The sequence below is a fragment of the Triturus cristatus genome, chromosome 1_2 (genome assembly GCF_964204655.1).
Source record: "Triturus cristatus chromosome 1_2, aTriCri1.1, whole genome shotgun sequence".
Classification (NCBI taxonomy): domain Eukaryota; kingdom Metazoa; phylum Chordata; class Amphibia; order Caudata; family Salamandridae; genus Triturus; species Triturus cristatus.
The window spans coordinates 883,783,048-883,802,007 of record NC_140580.1 but is presented as its reverse complement, the minus strand read 5'-3'; the positions used below and the strand labels follow the sequence as shown (position 1 = coordinate 883,802,007).

At 46.7% G+C, this 18,960-nt stretch overlaps 1 protein-coding gene across 7 annotated transcripts in view; it reads right to left on the bottom strand.

The window, feature by feature from the left end:
• The window catches only part of NADK (NAD kinase), a 574,415-nt gene that overhangs the window by 398,262 nt on the left and 157,193 nt on the right, over positions 1-18,960 (bottom strand). For 2 of the 7 annotated variants that reach the window (XM_085609373.1, XM_085609367.1), the window contains exon 2: positions 15,354-15,417. The exons of the other annotated variants lie outside the window; for them this stretch is intronic. In XM_085609373.1, coding sequence (XP_085465499.1) covers positions 15,354-15,417 — 64 coding nt within the window. The remainder of the gene's footprint in view (positions 1-15,353; positions 15,418-18,960) is intronic. 7 annotated transcript variants of the gene reach the window in all.

Genomic DNA, 18,960 nt, shown 5'->3' with positions numbered 1-18,960 from the left:
TTACCAATTCACTGGTATTGCTATAAGGTCATCAGGGAAATAGACCCCCTTTTTCAGATGTATTAGTTTACACGCTGATTTATGGAACAGGGACAAAGTCCTTCCCTGAGAACTTTCTATCGCCAGTCTGTCTTTCAATACACTGCCACGGTTCTTCCATAACGCGTAGGCCAGGCAGCCGTTCATAGTGAATCACGGTCCCACCGCGACGTACATGCCTTTAAATACAGACGCTCCACGTGTCGGCTAGTCTTGTTCCGTACCTTGACGGGCGAAGAACTGGCATCCCCAGGCTGATATAATCATGTTCTGTAAGGTAATTATCCTTCACGAGGCCTTTAACTTTGTCTCGGTGCCTTATTCTACATTACCGGGCTCAGATTCATTAGATCTGGTTTACATTGCAGATCAGATAGGGCGATTGGTTCCCCTCTTTATGGATTAATTTCCTTTCCTATCCAGCATCACGGCTGGTTTTGACTGAGTTTCGAATACCCCCACAGTGCATTAACTACAACATAATTATGATGCGGGTAAGTGTTCTCCTGGTTTTTTACTCATTGATGGATTCCCATCATGGAATGGGTAATCTAATATGCACCTTCATCCTTTTTACAGACTACCCACCCCCGGGAGATGTGATCAGGGCCATCCAACTACAGGCACCTGCAGTAGGTCAGTAGTTCAGGCACCTAAAGGTCCCACTTAATATTAGTTTGAATTATGTAACTATATTAAATCTCCATATCCCTATAGGCTGCCTTCCACACTTCCCCTGTTCTGAGGAAGACTCACAAGTGGAGGATTAAAAATACCCTCTACGCATTAAGTTGGGTCAAAACTTCGACATTTATCCCCAATGGGGCTTTTACCATAGGTCACTACTATCCCGTCCAACCAACATATGATACCTTTCAGCAAACTTTGAAAACTGTCTAGATTAATGACAAAAATGATGAATTGTGGACAGGCCACAACTAACTGGTGCTCATGTTACTTACATCCAGTTTAGACTGTAAAATTGTCGTCATTACCTCCATTGAACTGTCCTCACTTTGTGACTTTTCACTTAGATCTATTGCACACACAAACACTACTCCTTTACACCCCTTCTCTTGGAGCAACCTCTTGATTACTATACAACTTGGCAATGTTTTTACATCTCAGTTGTTTCCGTGAATAAAACAGATAATTTCCTTAAAAACAGTGGGTGCCTTCTCCAGGTGCATATTTGAAAGTTTTACATGAATTAATTACCATATGGTGATCTCATGCATGCAACAAATTTTATTTGAATTATAAAGGTCTTTGACTTGATGCGCAACAAAAGAGTCTAGGTCCATCTGTTTTCTATACTATACGATACCCAGGTCTGCGGACAGTGATTGGGTTACCTCATTAGTTTATAATGGCCACCGACTACATAAAGCAGACCGTGTAAAAACACAAGTAAAAAGTCCAGTCCTTATGGGAGGTTACAAATGTAGGCAAGTCAGTACCAAGAAGGGACTACTAGGCCTATTCACGAATGAAAAACAACAATTTCGAAAGGACAGTAACAGGAGCCAATTGAAAAGCTGGGCAGGAAATGGGCAGAGGTTCTTTTCCGTACCTCAATATAGCATGCCTCGCAGAGCAGCGCATGCGTGTCCAGGCTCAACCTAAAAAGTACTTCCTTAAAAAGGAAGCGGTGGAAGGATAAAAGTTGTGGAATCAAAAAGGATGGAAAGAAGCTATGCTTCAGTGGTGGGTCAAACACAAAAGAGGAAGGCAAGATACTGAATAAGTGCAAATATTGCATTGTGCTTTCTGTTTCACTGTATTATTTAGTACCCGTGAGGCTGCCATAGGCGGCTCTCTCAGGTTTGGGTTTTATGAGGTAATATGAAATGTGGATGGAGTGCAGCCGGCCAGCGGCTGTGTCTCCACGGTTGTAGGTGAAGTGATACATACAACTACATTGCTTTGAGGGATTTATACTAGAGTAAGCTAATGCGAGTGACAAAGCCAACCAATGGAAAGCAATGGGTGAGCTATATGTTGACTTTAAATATTTGGGAAGCCGATATTGGTATTTCACAACCAGACTGCTTCTGCTGTATGGTAGTGTGAGAAAGTGGCTCTGTATATACTGTTGCCAAATAGGTACAGGGTGTAGAGTCCACAGTCCCAGAGGTTTGGCAGAGGCTAAAGTTAGATATAACCTTACTCTCTAAAGTGGTAGCTTGGTCGAGCAGTGAGGCAGTATCAGAGGACAGTGTAAAGCATTTGTTGCACACACTCAGCCAGCAAATGGTGTCATACACTCAATAACTGAACCCTAGGCCAATGGTTTATATATAAAAAAAAGATATGCTTGTTTTATTTTAGAACCAACAATAGGTATTAAAATATACTTTTTCAGGATGAGATGCTTTATACAAATACTTTTGCAATATGCAATTGACTTTTGTAGAAAGTTACAAGTGGTTGCAATAGACAACACAATTTTAAACACAATAATGCATTGAGCTCAATGGAAGTTTCAAGTTTTTTGCAACAGATTACTTTTAGGATCACTTTTGGATTTCCAGGACTGGATCCTAGATTCAGTACTTTGAATCAAGTGATAAAAGTCGACTTAATTACTGTGACGATTTTTAGACAATATTTTGCTATTTTGAAAGTTGACACTTAGAAAATATTTCATAGAAATAAGTCAATGATTTCCTATGGCAGAAAATTGGGTTACTGGTAAGTACAGTTGCAAGTATTTCTCAGTCAGTGCTGGGCACCAAGATCCAGCACTGGGAGCTCACCTAATAGCAGGTGAGTATTTTCGTTTGTTACTCGGCTGATTTTTGGTGAATATTTTAAGTTTTGAAAAGTCCACACTTAGAAGAAATTTCAGGAAAAGCCAGTCAGTGTTACCCTATGGAGAAAATTGAGTTATCGGTTTAAAGGTAACTACTCGACTGGCAGAGTTAATGTTCAGGGCATAGACTCTGGGATCTCCCAGGGTCAGGTAGGTACAGTTGGTTCACCCTTAGCGGCACAAGGGCGACCGGGTGCAGAGAGAGTTAGGCCCAATGTTATCCTATGAGAGGTAGGGGGGCCTTAGTTGGTGGCTGCTGCCTAGCAGGCCACACAGCTGTGGGAGCTGGGCTCCTGGTCACTTTCTCAGGGCAAGTGGGGAAGTAGATCGGTGTAGAGGTTGCACTGCCAGGGCCACTCCGGCGGCTGGGTGCAGGGTGCTTTTGAGCCTTCGGGCGCTCAATTGATTTCATTACAAGACCGGAGGCTACATTATGCATTAATCCTTTAATGCAGTCACAAGCAGCCGCACTACATCATAAAGAAAGAAACAGTTCTAGAATGTAGTGAGCAGGGTACAAATGGCATGAGGCACAAACAGACTGCCTCTTTTAAATGCGGCTCACAGGCAGATAAGTAACAATTCTCCTCTCTCATTAGAAATTGTCTTATAAGAACTTTGCTTACTTAATTTAAAAAAAAAAAAAAAACACGATCTATTGCTAACATCTTTGCTATCTATAACGATTTTTTCCGCAGCTTAAATGTTATGCCAATATTTATTTCTTGTCTAACACGTTTTAATCCAACAGCTCTCGGCCATCGCGTGGGTGACTATGGGCTCTTACCCCCCCCCCCCCTCACCCCCTTCCCATCGACTTCCTATTAAGGTTGTCGATCCTTTTACAGTGCTCGCATATAAAATCTCTTTCCAAAAATAAATTACCAAATTTCCCCATATTTATTTTCTAATGCAGTTACCTTCTCCCCTCTCTCATACTAGAGAGCTTATTCCTCGCCCAATTTTGCAATTCCGATCGACCTCTTCAACGCGCTCGCCTAGACCGAGCGCGTCACAACAACCATTAAAGAAATGCACCCTAGGAGGGAGGAGCCAAGATGGCGACCGGAGCAGACGCTTGAGCGCCCGGCTCCGCCGGCCCTTGGCCTCGGACTATCATCCTGATTCCTATCCTCGCCGATTTTCGAGGTGCAACGTGCGCGACGACGCGCTGACCGCGCCGCCGCTTTCCCGGAGTCTGAGCCCGCCCGGATGCCGGAGCTCTTGGTGCCTTTGTTCTCCGCGCTGGACCCCTGCTCCATTGTGGCCTTGGCCGGCCCCCTGGAAGCTCCGCAGTCACTGGACCCCCGGCGCAAATCTGAGCCCCGCGGCCCCGATCCCGCCTCACACCACGGACTGTCGCCAGACGAGCCGGGGGAGAGACGCCCGGACACCTCCTTCACCTTTCACCTGACGGGCTGGAGCTATAGGGTGAGCCCCGGTGTGGCGGGGCTCCTGCCCCGCTCTGTGGCCCGCGCTGTGGAAGGCTGCAGACCCCCTTCTTCTATTGCCTAGTCGGCTGCAAAGAGAGTCCGAGGGAGGGGAAGCGACTGTTGGCTTTCACCTGTTGCGGCGCAGACCTGCGGGGAATTGCCTCCTTGTTACGATCCCCCCCCTGGCCACTGTACCGTTCAGCGGTAAAACATGGCGTTGATTGCCTGCTCGCTGCTGGGGGGTGATGCTCCGGTCTCGCCCGCTGCCCGCTTCGCCCTCCCTCTACCAGACTCCAGCTCCACAGTGCCGTCCCGGATTGCTGCCGATGTGGGGGCGCAGCTTCCGCTGACATGCGGCTCCGTTCTGGCTGCCCTGCGGGACTTTCGTCTGCAATTGTGTGATGGCTTGCAAACGCTGAGTGAGCGGTTCGACTCCATACTGTTGGCTGCGGGTCGTGAGCGCCCCGTTTGTTCTCAACAAGACGTGGGTCTGCCAGTGCTTCTGTCCTCTTGCGGGGACGCAACGACTGGGTATAACCGTGCTACACTGGTGTCTGCATCTGGCTTTCCCGGCACCCAGGATCAATCGATCTCCTGCTCAATTGTGGACACTTTGTTTCCCCGTTCATTGCTGCCTGCTTTGTTGTTGCCTGCCTCACCGCGCCCGCAAGAGTATCCAGCTGAGCGACACCTGACGTCCTCGAGGAACCGTTCACGGTGGCCTACGGCTTCTTTTATGTGGAACTCCTGTACTTTACAGGCCAGGTCTGGATTTTATATGGTGCACAAGGGGACCTCAATAGATGATCGGCGGCCATTTTGTGACTCTACTTCTCCATCTTCTCCCCAGCGGCCATATTGTCTTTGTCTGCACGGGCTGCGGGGCCTTCATGTGGGGGCTAGTCTAATCTTACGCCCGCGATCGGGCCAGGGCTAGATTGATTTCTATCACCATGGTTTCACGGATGGGCTGGACTGGGACTGGAACTGTCTGCATATGTTGTGCGCACTCGTCGCGAATTGTCTGCCTTCATTATATTGTTGTGACACGTTATCTTCACACGACCGCCTTTGTGTGTAGTGGGTTCTCAGTGTGTGGAGACGTAGTTGGCCGGTGGCTTCGGGCGCTCCGAGGTTACGTGGGCTCCTCCCCGCTTTCTTCTTTGTTTTCTTATTTTCTTTCCTCTATTCCTACTTTCTCTCTTGTCTATATTTCGGGTTCATTGGGCGACAGGCACTATGCTGGGGGGGGGGGGCAGGCCGTAGCCTCCGCATTGGTGTAGGGTGGGGGGGTAATTTACTGTTTCTTTTTAGTTCTATGGGCCTTTTTCTTCTATGTCTCTGCGCTCTCCTTGTTTCCGATTCGGGGTCCGGGTGTGGGGTGGATTGAGTGGGGGCGGCTTTGGAGGGGTGCGTATTTACTCATGTGACTATCCTGTTATATAACTGCATCGCCTCACTGTCTGAGATTTTCTATGGCCGTTTTTAATGATGCTGCTGCTCTCCCGTGTGATGAAGCCATCTTGCGGACTCGAATCTCCTTGGTTCTATCCTCTACTGACTTTTTCCTCGATAAAATTATTTTGAAAACCTTAAAATTAACCTTCACTTCTCCTTCCCCTGGTGTCAAGGATCTCTCCAGTGTATAACTCCTGAATCGTTGCTAATCTTGACCATTGATGCACAGGGGATGTAATGTTTGTCTCAGTGCTTAACCGTTTTGTGGCCGGCCTGATGGTTGTAGGCCCGTATTTGTTCTTTTAATATGCACAAATAAAGGTTTTTAAAAAAAAAAAAAAAAAAAAAAAAAGAAATGCACCCTAGCAACGGTGCACGCTCGTAGGCCTACCCCCTAGGAACTTTCCTCTAATCCAGACGACTTCTCCGACAGCAGCTGAGCGAGAGCTTCAGTTACTCCGCTCTGATCAGCTGCTGCCGGAGATCGCATTTGAACGCATTTCAACGGAGAAACATAGTTTAATACTACAAAACAAATCCTAGAGCCTGAAACACCCTAGAGCTTCCAATATATGCTCTAAATAGTGTATCAACCTCTTGCCATCTCATGGTTACCTACTATTTTCTAGGTTACTTGATTTATTTAGATTATATTTGTCACCTTAGTAATAAAAAAAAAAAAAAAAAAAAAAATACAAAAAAAAGAGGGGGGGGGGGGGGAGAGATTTTAATATTGACCACAAAGAAAAAAAAATTTAATTGCCATAATTCATATAACTAATCTTCAGAGCTTATTTTGTTTTCACTTACCGCCCAAATGGCAGACCTTGACTCCGATGCCACTGCTAGTTCTCCCCTTCACAATGACGACTCCTTTAAACAATTCTTGCAGAAAGAAATGCGATCTTACATGTTATCTACACTAAAAGAAGTGATGTCTACTAAAAGATCTCTTCCCCATGATCAAGAAGACCCTATCTATGACATCACAATTCCTGGCAAAAAGATTTTTAAAAAAAACTGCGAACATCCTTTTGATCACATTGTGGGAGGTCGTAGCACCTCAGTTGATCTTGGAGGTCCTAGTACCTCATCTATGTTGGGAGGCCCTCGTGCCTCAAATGGAAACGGTGCCTCTGGCGGCATATATTTGATGGGTGTCCCTACCGGCACAAATATGACTAGTGCCCCTCGTGGTACAACCCGTTATGGTGCCAAGGATGACACAGACTCAGATTCAGAGGAAGAAAATTCACAACTCTTATGACAAAATTCGTCCTGGACCATGACGACCCAAACCAAGACCTAGACCTAAATAATCCTGGCGAAGGAGAATCCCCCTCCTCTTCTGATAATGTTATACTTATCCCATTAGGGGAAGAAATGTTCTCCCCCCCTAAGTATCTCCCATCCTAATAGCTCAAAATGGTTCCCTCAGGAACACGTTTCTAAATTCATTAGGAGATGGCTAAGAAACTCTCTCGAAAGAGAAACAAGGAATACTCTAAAATCAGAATGCCCTAGACCCACCATTCACAATAAGGTCTCTCAAACCCCTAACCTCGACCTAATAAAATTCTTATTTATTTAAACTAGGGAAAGACCCTAGAAGAGGTCTGAGTAAGCACTCAAGGGCTGCCAGGACCGCCTTCTTGACGTCCTCTGCTCCCTCACCAGGATCCTAGACCTAGCTGAGGAATCACATATCTCAAATACACCTCTCGATACCAACCTCATTCGCGGATGGAGCCAAAGAGCTATTGTCCTCCTTGTAATTGCGAATTTGAGTCTAAACATTGAAAGAAGGAGAACTATCCTTACTAAGATCAACCCCAAACTCAGTAACCTAGCAGAAAAAGAACCATCTGACAACCCTAAGGGCCTTCTCTTTGGAGAAGACATGATCAAATCAATCGGCAAATACGTTGCCACCTTTAACGCCCTTGATAGGGCTCAAACCAATATGAAGCGTGTTTTCAACACCAACCTTTTTGGACAGGCTGGAAGAAGGGGCCGTTCTTCCGGACGCAGTACCCAACGGCCCTTCTCGTCCTTCAGAGGTTCTGGTAGAGGCTTCTACCCTTCAAATCAACAATTCTACCCTCATCGAGCCAGAGGACCACGTAACAGAGGCTACAGATCCCGCAGAAATCCAAACATCTCCAACCTTCCAAGTAAGTCTTTCTCCGCTTTCCTCTTCTTCCCAAGTAGGGGGCAGACAAACTCTACCATATATGAGAGTCGCCAACTCAAGACCCCTGGGTTCTAGAGACCGTCCAGGGTTTCAAAATAGACTTGATAGAGATTCCCTTTCAATCTCACCCCCCAAATCCTTTAACTCTTTCAACCGAACATCAGAAGATCGAAGAGGAAATCTCTTCAATGCTCAAAAAGGGAGCTATCATACAAGTACCTTGGTCTTTAAAAACATTTATCAGCACTTAGTTCAAAAAAAGGACAAAGGATGGAAACCAGTGATAAACCTTCGAGAAGTGAACAAATATTTTGTTTACTGACATTTCAAAATGGAAGGTATTCACCTTCTGAGGGACCTTCTTTTGAAAGGAGACTGGTTAGTAAAATTAGACCTAAAGGACGCCTACTTTACCATTCCTATGGCACAATAACACCAGCGTTTTCTCCAATTCACCTGGAAAAAACCATCTGTACAAATTTCAAGCTCTTCCCTTCGGCCTTTCCTCCGCCCACTGGTGCTTTACCAAGATCATGAGAACTATTGTCTCTATCCTGAGAGAGAGGGGTATTCGCCTCATTATTTACCTAGACGACATTCTCATGTCTCAACTCTACTCCCAAATTCAGAAAGACCTCAATACCACCATCCACCTTATCGAAAGTCTCGGCTTCATATAAACAGAGAGAAATCTATCCTTACACCTTCCAAATCTCTAGAATTTCTCTGATTCATTGTAGATACATCGAGCTGTCTCCTCCTTCTCCCTACCAAGAAAATCGCAAAAATTCGGAAAGAGATCAGGTATGTTCTAAAACAAGATTCTATAACCCTAAGAAAATTAGCACCACTTATAGGTCTCCTTTCCTCCAGCATCCAAGCTATCTTCCCGGGCCCACTGAATTACCACGTCCTTCAGAGATTAAAAGGGAAAGCTCTCAAGTCTGGTCTCTGGTACGAAGACTGACTCAGGATCAGGAGGGCAAATTGGAACTTTCCTGGTGGCTGGAGAACCTGGATGCCTGGAATGGCAAAGCAATTTTTGGCTCTGTCCCGGAATTCGTTCTGGAATCGGGACGCCAGCCTCCACGGTTGGGGCGCTCGCTTCCTCGATCAAAACACTTGTGGCGCATGGTCCCTCGCGGAATCTTCCCACCACATACATTTTAGAACTTACAGCCGGTTTATATGCCCTAATGAGCTTCAAACACTCTCTTCAAGGCAGATCTGTTCTTCTCAAGATGGACAACATCTCTGCAGTAGCATATATCAACCGCCTTGGCAGTACCATATCAGCAGACTTATCTGCTCTAGCGAATAAACTCTGGATGTTCTGTCTGGAACACAAAATTTCTCTGAAGGCGGAATACCTTCCCGGGAAGTCAAACCTCTCTGCAGATTGGAACTCAAGAGTCCTCTCAGACCGTACCGATTGGAAACTCAATGTGAACATTTTCAATACTCTCTTTTTTGGGGTCCACTAGATGTGAATTTGTTCGCCAGCAGACTGTCATTTCAACTCCCAAAATATTTCAGCTGGATGCCAGACCCGGGAGCTCTAGCGGTGAATGCCTTTCTACAATGCTGGTCAAACCTTCAGGGTTACGCCTTCCCTCCCTTTGCTATGATAACCCCATTCTGGCCCTCTCAGGCATGGTTCCCGACCACTCTCGAACTTTCCTGCGACATGCCCTTCCTCATTCCAGCGAGCAAGGGTCTGGTCACCAACGCAGAAGGAGAAGATCACCACCTAATCACTTCAGGGAATTTGAACCTTCTTGCTTGGAAAGTGTCAGGCAATCCAACGAACTGTCTGGCCTTTCGTCATCAGCTCTTTCCCTCCTCGGAGAATGATGGGCACCTGGAACACACTATAGATACAATAACATTTGGAAAAAATGGGTTTGTTGGTGCATGGAGAGGAACTTGGATCCCTTGGAAGCTCCCATCATTAATATAGTTAATTTCCTTGTCGAACAATTTGACAGGGGATTATCTTATAGATCTATTAATTGCTACAGCTCAGCAATCTCTGCTGGACACTCCCTCATCAATGGTAAGACGGTAGATAAGAACAATATTATTTGTAGAGTTATGAAAAGTATCAGACTAAAAAGACCTCCCAGACCCAAGTACCAATCCATGTGGGATGTTAAAGCCATCTTAGACCTTTTCTCTTCTTGGCCAGATAATGCTTACCTTAACAGAAAATACCTCTCGCTTAAACTTGCTACTCTTTTATGTCTAATCTCTTGTCGTAGAGTTTCAGATGTGAAATGTCTGGACATTTCTTATAGATCTTATGATATGTTTGGAGTTCAATTTGATATATTCAGAAGGACTAAAACCATGTCGAACTATTTTTTATCCTCGTTTTGATCTTTGCAAGAAATTGTGTTTCACAGACTGTATGAGAGAATATGACTTGAGAATGAAAGACCTTCGTCCTTTAGATGCCAAACTCCTTATCTCATTTGTTAAATCCTTTAAACCAGTTGCTTCCTCCTCCATCGCTAGATGGGTCAAGTCAGTAATGAATCTAGCCGGAATTGATCTTTCTAAATTCCAAGCTCATTCTCTCAGAGGTGCTATGGCAAGCAAATCCTTTTGGTCTGGAGGTAAGTTGGATGATATTCTTAAAGCGGCCAATTGGTCTAATGCTTCAACCTTTGCTCACCATTACTGTAAACCTATTGAACATATGTCTGATGTTGTACTTCATGGCTACCAACATGCATAATGTAGCCTCCGGTCTTCTAATGAAATTGCGATTCTCCTATTAACATGACTAGAGAATCTGGATTTCATTAAAGACACGGAGGCTATCATTATCCCACCCTTTTTTCCACTCCCTTGGCTGGTTTAATTCTTGAACTATGTATTTTTATGGTTTGTATTTTGCATTGTATATCAACTCATGACTTTATTATCCCCTTATCTTTTTTCTATTTTCATATTATCATTCTCCTCTTTCTTTCAGATAATTCTGCATGATCACCTACTTTCACCTTACCTCTCTTCGGACTTTTCTCTACCTTCAGTTTCAAGATCAAGTTGGACCTCACGTCTGAACTTTATGTACTTCATTGCATTTAAAAGAGCCAGTCTGTCTGTGCCTCATGCCATTTGTACCCTGCTCACTACATTCTAGAACCGTTTCTTTCTTTAGGATGTAGTGCGGCTGCTTGTGACTGCATTAAAGGATTAATGCATAATGATAGCCTCTGTTTCTTTAATGAAGTCCAGATTCTCTAGTCATGTTAATAGGAGAATCGCAATTTCAATGGGAAATCTCCGGTTTAGAAAAAGACTGCAAGCTCGGGGACGAAGATTCTTCAGGTGCCACCACCACGAGAGGCAAGTTGGGTAGTTTGAGGATAGGTAGGTAACCCAGGATTGGGCACAGGGGGCCACGGGGCGCCGGGTGCAGGGATGCCTTTTGGTGTCGGGAAATCTTACCCTCTGTTGATCGCGGTTGGGGGGGGGGGGGGGCACCTGGTTCCGAGGCTGCAGGCTTCTTCAGGAGTGTCGAGGGAGGTCCTTGGGTGCCGTCCTCGTGGTCTTTGTTCACTCCGGCACAGGCCAGGCTTGGCAGTTGCAGAGTTTGAAGGGTTTGCGGTTCCGGGCTGCTGCCAGGGATTAGAAGTAGATTTTGAGTAGAGCCTCTACTCATGGGAGTCCCAGGGGTTTAGAGTCAAAAGGTAGCCAGGTCCTCCGGGGTTTGTGAGGTTGCTGGCCACAAGACATGCCGGGTTGGAGCAGGAGAAGGTTTGATGGTCGACAGGCCGGTAGGGCTGGGGCCAAAGCAGTTGGTGTCTTCCTCTTCTTAGCAGCTGCAGGGCAGGTCTTCTTTCTTCTAGCTCTTCTTCGGATTTGGGAATCTGGGGAAGGAAGGTTCAGGGTGCCCCTAAATACTAGATTTAGCGGCGTTACAGGTAGGTGAAGGGCAGGGGCCAACAGGCCCCTGTCCTGGGCTGGGTACACCCCCTATCCTGCCGCTCTCCTGTGGGAGGGGGGGGGGGGGCGGGGGAGGACAGTAGCCTAGTCCTGATTGGGCAGGGATTCCCATCTTCAAGATGGCGAGAGCCTGGAGATGTGCTTCACCTCGCCTCCCCCACCTGAGGGGTGGGGTTGGCAGGCTGGCACATACCCTGTCCTTATTTGGGGTTTCCGGCCAAGCTTCCCGCCAGAGTGGGGGGTTGCAGTGGTCTGGGCACAGCTCTTCCCTAGAGGGTCCCCCTGGGCTCAAGAGTTCAACCTGGTAAGGGTCATGCTCCATGGGCTCAGTTCCCTCAGGGATATCCAAATCCTCTCTCTGTGGAGAGGGGTCCTGAATGTTTTGCTGTACAGAAGCTGGTTCCCCAGTCTGCTCACCTTTTCTCTTGGCTGGTTGGGCCATTATTTGAGGCTCCAGACCTACTTTTTCACCCTTCCTCTGGTTTGCACACACCCACCAATTCAGGGATGCCCAGCATGGCTGCATGGGCCTTTAGCTCAACCTCAGCCCAGGCTGAGGTTTCCAGATCATTTCCAAGCAGACATGCAGCTGGCAACTTTGGAGAGACCACTACCTGTTTCAGGCCAGTAACACCCCACCCCCCCTCCCCCCCCCTCCAGCCTAATGTCACCATGGCCATGGGATGACTAGTGGTGACGCTGTCAGCGTTGGTGACTGGGTAAGACTTCCCAAACAAATATTGCTCAGGGGAAACCAGTGTGCCTTTCACCATAGTGACACTGGCACCTGTCTCCCTCAGAGCTTCCACCCTAGTTCCATTCACCCAGGGGTACTGTAAATATTTCTTTAAGTTGGGTGGCCACACAGCTACAGTGGCAAACTCTACTTCTCCCAGGGAGACTAGGCTTGCTTCAGTGTGTTCCCAGATTTGCTCAGGGTACGCTTCTGATCCCATCTGTATACTTGCTGCCCCAGGAGTAGCTGTACTGGGTGCCTTAGGGGCTTTGTTGTGGGGGCAAGATTTATCTACAGTTAGGTGTCCTGACCTCTTACAGTTATTACACCAGGCCTTTAAGGGATCAAAGTTCTTCCCCCTATAGGGTTGAGACACATAGGGAGTAGTTTGGGTCCCACCCACCTGAACAGGTTTTTGGGGCCCTTTAGAAGACTCAGACTTTTTATCTTGGGGATTCTCACCGCCTTTCCCCTGGGGAGGCTTTGTGACCACCTTCTTCTTGTCACCCCCAGTGGCTGTCCTTGTCGCCCTAGTCTTGACCCAGTGGTCTGCCTTCTTTCCCAATTCTTGGGGAGAAATTAGACCTAGGTCTACCAAATGCTGATGCAACTTTGTGCAGTTACTTAATATATGTTCCTTCATGAATAAATTGTACAATCCAGTAAAATCCTGCACACCATGTCCAGCTAACCAACCATCCAGTGTCTTTACTGAGAAGTCTGCAAAGTCAATCCAGGACTGGGTCTGGATTTTGTGAGCCCCCCTGAATCTAATTCTATACTCCTCAGTAGTGAATCCAAATACCTCAATCAGAGCTTTCTTCATGAGGTCATAGGCTCCTGCTTCTGGCCCAGAGAGGGTCAGAAGCCTGTCTCTGCAGTTACCAGAGAACAGTTACCACAGGAGTGCCCCACAAAGAGGTTTCTTTACTCTTCTTATGTCACAAGCCCTCTCAAAGGCTGTGAACCATTTGGTGATGTCATCACCTTCCTCAAATTTAGGGACAATCCCATTGGGGATTTTAAGGTCAGGAGTTTCCTCCCGATCCTGGTTTTTATTATTTCTGCCACCATTGATGGGTGCTAAACCCATCTCTCTCTCCTTTCCTTTTCTAGAGCCAGGAGCCTGGACTCTAGCTCTAATCTTTTGGCCAGCCTTTCTAAAAGGCTGTCCTCTTCACTGGTGGGTCCCCCAGTGATCTCTCTGGTACCAGAGTCACCTGTGTGATCTCCAGGTCCCCAGATGCTAATTCTTGGATTGAAGGGTATGGGGGCCCTCTCCTCCCTAGGGAATAGTGTGGGGGGTTATTATCCACCTCCTCTTGTTACCTTTCCTCATCTGTCTGGCCATCACCATGTTCAGATGGGTGGTCCTTAGCATACTCAGCCAAGAGCTCCTGGAGCCCTAGTTTGGTTGGATGCAGGCCCATTGGTATATTTTTAAGTTTGCATAGGGACCTCAATTCCTTGAAAGACAAGTGTAAGTAAGGTGTGAGGTCGAGCTCCTCTACCAGTTCCATGTTATTATTTTCACTAATAGCTGGGTTTGTTTGAGTCATTCTAACCTGACAGTTCTAGCCTTCTACCCGGACTATAGTGACTTATTTTTCTAAAATTCTAATGGGACTTAAGCAAGGCCCTAGCAAGACTTTTAGTAATTTTGGAAAAGACCAATCAGAATTCTAAAGGCAATTTTAAGAGTTCTGTCGTGTGATCAGATGGTAACCAAGTTGTCCAACAAATGCAAGTTTGTATCCTACCGCTGATCCACCAATGTGAGAAAGTGGCTCTGTATATACTGTTCCCAAATAGGTACAGAGTGTACAGAGTCCACAGTCCCCAGAGGTTTGGCAGAGGCTAAAGTTAGATATAACCTTACTCTCTAAGGTGGTAGCTTGGTCGAGCAGTAAGGCAGTATCAGAGGACCGTGTAAAGCATTTGTTGCACACACTCAGCCAGCAAATGGTCTCATACGCTCAATAACTGAACCCTAGGCCAATGGTTTATATATAAAAAATATATGCTTGTTTTATTTTAGAACCAACAATAGGTATTAAAATATACTTTCTCAGAAGGAGATGCTTTATATAAATACTTTTGCAATATGCAATTGACTTTTGTAGAAAGTTACAAGTGGTTGCAATAGGCAACACAATTTTAAACACAATAATGCATTGAGCTCAATGGAGGTTAAGTTATTTGCAACAGATTACTTTTGGATTTCCAGGACTGGATGCTAGATTCAGTCCTGGGTCAGTACTTGGAATCAAGTGATAAAAGTCGACTTAATTACTGTGATGATTTTTAGACAAGATTTTGCTATTTTAAAAGTTGACACTTAAATATTTCATTGAAAACCGTCAATGATTCCCTATGGCAGAAAATTCGAGTTGCAGGTATAGTACGTTCGTTACTTTTGTAATCCAGTACTGGGTGCCTAGACTCAGTACTGGGACCTTTATCCAAAACAGCTAAGTAATTACATTTTCAGAAATTATACGATTTTTAAAGAATATTTAAAGTTTGCAGAAATTGACAGAAGAAATTTCACAGAAAAACAGTCAATGATTTCCTATGGGCGAAAATTGAGTTACTGGTAAGTACAGATTTTTTTTTAACTTTATTCATGTATTTCAGATACAATACAAAATTATGCAAGTTGGCAGATTCATAGCATCAATACAATGAGTAACGCAATTAGCGGTGTCACAGCGAACTTACATTGCTGGGGGACATGATCTTGCGGCTGTCCCAGAATTACAAGGCCAGAAAGACGGGCAGCAACCTACAGAGTAAAAAAAAAAGGAACAGGGCAGCACACCAGCTTCAGTCTAGACATCAATCATTATTAAGCGACAATAGATAGGATGTAAGCGGTTTCCAGATGTCCCGTGGCCTCGAGGCTGTCGGCAGCTCCTCCACATAGCAGGTAAGCTGGTCTCGGCAATATGTTAAGTCTTGCAGCCACATGTTTGCTGTAGGAGCTAATCGGCTCTCCCAACAGAGAGAGATTCTTCGCTTAGCCATGAGCAATGCAATGGATACAGGTTTATTAGAAGGGTGCAACTTAGTCCCGACTCCCAGCAAACTCCCAGCAAACACAGCCGCGGGTGACAGTCCAGCAGCTCCTCAATCATCAGACCGAGCACTCTCACAACTTCACCCCAATAAGCAAATATCTTTGGACATTCCCATGCCAGATGATAAAATCCTGCCCCAGACACATCACATCGCTTACAGGCAGAGCCCAAATTTACACAATTGCGCCGGTGTATAGTACATCTGATGCAGATACTTAAAGTGCACCAAGCGCAAGTTGCCATTCGGCGTCAAGCGGCCCATCAAATTGCAGCCATCCAGCCATTCATCCTCCGTGAGAGGTTCCAGAAGCACCATATTCCAATTGTTCAGGCCCGTAGTCCCCATCAAGAATATCACGCTGGGACACCTTATAGAGCCGTGTCACCAGTCGAGCCCTAGAGGTGGTCGTATAAAGAAGCTGCAGTGCCCAAAGAGTCAGCGATTCAGAAGGCAAGTGCGGATTAAATGCACGCATGGCAGATCGCAACCTAGTATACACAAAAAGCTGCATGGCAGAGACCTCACCACGGGACGCCAGGTCTACTAAGGTTATAAACTGACCCCCAGGGAACACGTCCGCCATGACGCCAAGTCCCATCTCCGCCAGTGTTCGCAGTGTACCCGTCTCTGGAGTCACGGAGAGGTCTGAGTGATGAAGCAATAGCATGCTTGGAGCATAGAGCGGTAATTTACCTGCACGCTGCCCCAATGTCCGCCAGGCGCTCGAGGTAGTCTGCACCCCGTCGAATTCTCCCTTCTCATATACCGTATACGTGTTTACAATCATCGCCTTAAGGGGCAGAGGATGGACTGCACCCGCCTCCACAGCCACATGCGGGATGAATGCAGGGTCATGCTGCCAGTAATAGTACTGCGCCTGAGCACAGAGGTAGTAGAGATAGAAATCCGGCGCTGCAAACCCACCCTGGTCATATGGTAATGTAAGCGTTTCCCACCGAAGGCGGGGTTTCTTCCCTCCCCACGTCAGTGTGATCAGGAGGGAGCGAAGAGTGCCAAAAAAATGCTTGTTAAGACGTACCGGGATGTTACAAAAGTAATATAGAAAGCGCGGAAGCACTATCATTTTCAACAATGCAATGCGATCCACGAAGGAGAATGGCAGCTTGATCCAACGAGCCACCTGCTCCTCCAGTCTGGTAACAGCTTTGCCAAAATTTCCTTTAATGACCGTCTGCGGATCCCTATGCAGCCATACTCCTAAGTATTTAACAGCCTCCAACCCCCACACCAACGGGTACTCCATATCAAAGGGCCGGGTGCTATCAGTGAGAGACAGTATAGTGGACTTCGACCAGTTGATTCCAAGGCCGGAGAAGCGTTCAAACCGAATATATTAACGGATAAGCGGCGCTAGATACTGCGCTGGCTCACATACATACAGCACAATGTCATCCGCGTACATGGAGACAGCAATAGGCCGCTGTAAAAAACGCAACGCCGACGCACCATGCCTCTGCCGTACTATGCAAGCCAGGGGCTCCAGTACAAGCGCAAACAGCAGGGGTGACAGCGGGCATCCCTGCCGAGTACCCCGGTGAATCGTAAATTTATCAGAAAGGTGACCGTTAACTCGAACTCTGGCTTCCGGCTTAGTATACAGCAATCGAATCCAATTCGCGAACACAAACGGGATGCCCATACGATGAAGGACCGCAATCATATAGGACCATGCTAAAGAATCGAACGCTTTTGCAGCGTCAAGTAGCACCGCCACTGCCAGAAGCGTGGGCTTCAACACATGCATGACCGCGAATATGGTACGTAGGTTGTGGAGCGAGCGGGAATAAACCCCGACTGGTCCGGGAGCACCATAACCGGAAGGAGAAGTTGGAGCCTCGTGGCCAATACTTTTGCCAGGATTTTAACATCAGTATTTATTAGGGACAATGGGCGGTACGAGTCGCACTGATCAGGTGGCTTGTCAGGCTTCAAAAGGGCGACCACCGGCGCCTCCCGAAGGGTCGGCGGCAAACATTGGGTCTCATAGGCCTCCTCATAAAGCTGCAGCAGGCATGGTGCCAACTGGTCCGCATATTCTTTATAAAATTCAGCTGGCAGCCCGTCAGTTCTTGCTGCCTTACCACCAGGTAGTGCTTTTATAGCATCTTGTATTTCCCCCAGTGTTAGACGGTGCATCAGAAACTCTTGCTGTCTGCGCGACAACCACACCAGCGAGATATCATCTAGATACTGTTCTAGTTCATCCGGACCAGCCGTAGGCCGGCGATCATACATTTCAGTGTAATAATCAGAGAACGCTCGCAAAATACCGTCAGCGTCATGCCGCACCTCTCCATCCACCTTAATCCCCTGCACGACCTGCGCCCTACGATGCGGATCAAGGACGTGGGCAGCAAGCGTCCTCCCCGGCCGTCCACCCTCTCCGTAATAACGTGCCTTACTGCGCCTGGAGAGATGCCTAACCTCTTGATCAGCAGTGTTGTTATATACTAAAGGAATTCTTTATTTGCGCCAGGACGGTCGGGCTAGGTTGGATACTATATGAATGCACCAGATCTCCCAGCTTCCTCTCCAGTACCCCCATGGTGCGACGGAGAGACTTCAAGACTCCAGCTTGCAGACCTATACATTCCCACCGAATGGTCACCTTAAAGGCTTCCCATAACGTCCCCATAGTCGTAACTGACCCTGTATTTACTGTGAAGTAATCTGTTATAGCCTTTCGAACCTCTTCCGTAAACACCGGGTCGAGAAGGGAGGAGGACTGCAAGCGCCACTGGAAGGGAGGCAGGATCCGAGAGGGCAGCGCCACATCCAGCACCACTGGAGAATGATCAGACAATGTTCTAGTTAAATGCCTTATCTGTACCACCAAACTACAAACATCTGGTGTTCCCAGCCAATAGTCAAGACGGGACCAAGCCTGCCGCGCATATGACTGACATGTTCCCTCCATAGCTTGATGGTGCCGCTGCCGCCAGATATCAACAAGCCCCAATGACCTCATTCCCCCTCGCACACCTGTGGCCCTTCAGGAGGGATAAACTACTGTTTTTCTGTCCAGCGCAGGGTCAAGCACCACATTGAAGTCCCCACCGCATATAATGGTCTCACAGGAGATATTGGAAAGTTTACCCCACAGAGTGTAAAAAAAAAAAAAACGGGCTCATCCGTATTTGGACCATATATATTAACAATAGTTAAAAGGTGTATTATAGAGCGTACCCTGAGCTATGATGTACCGACCTTCTGTATCAACATCCAT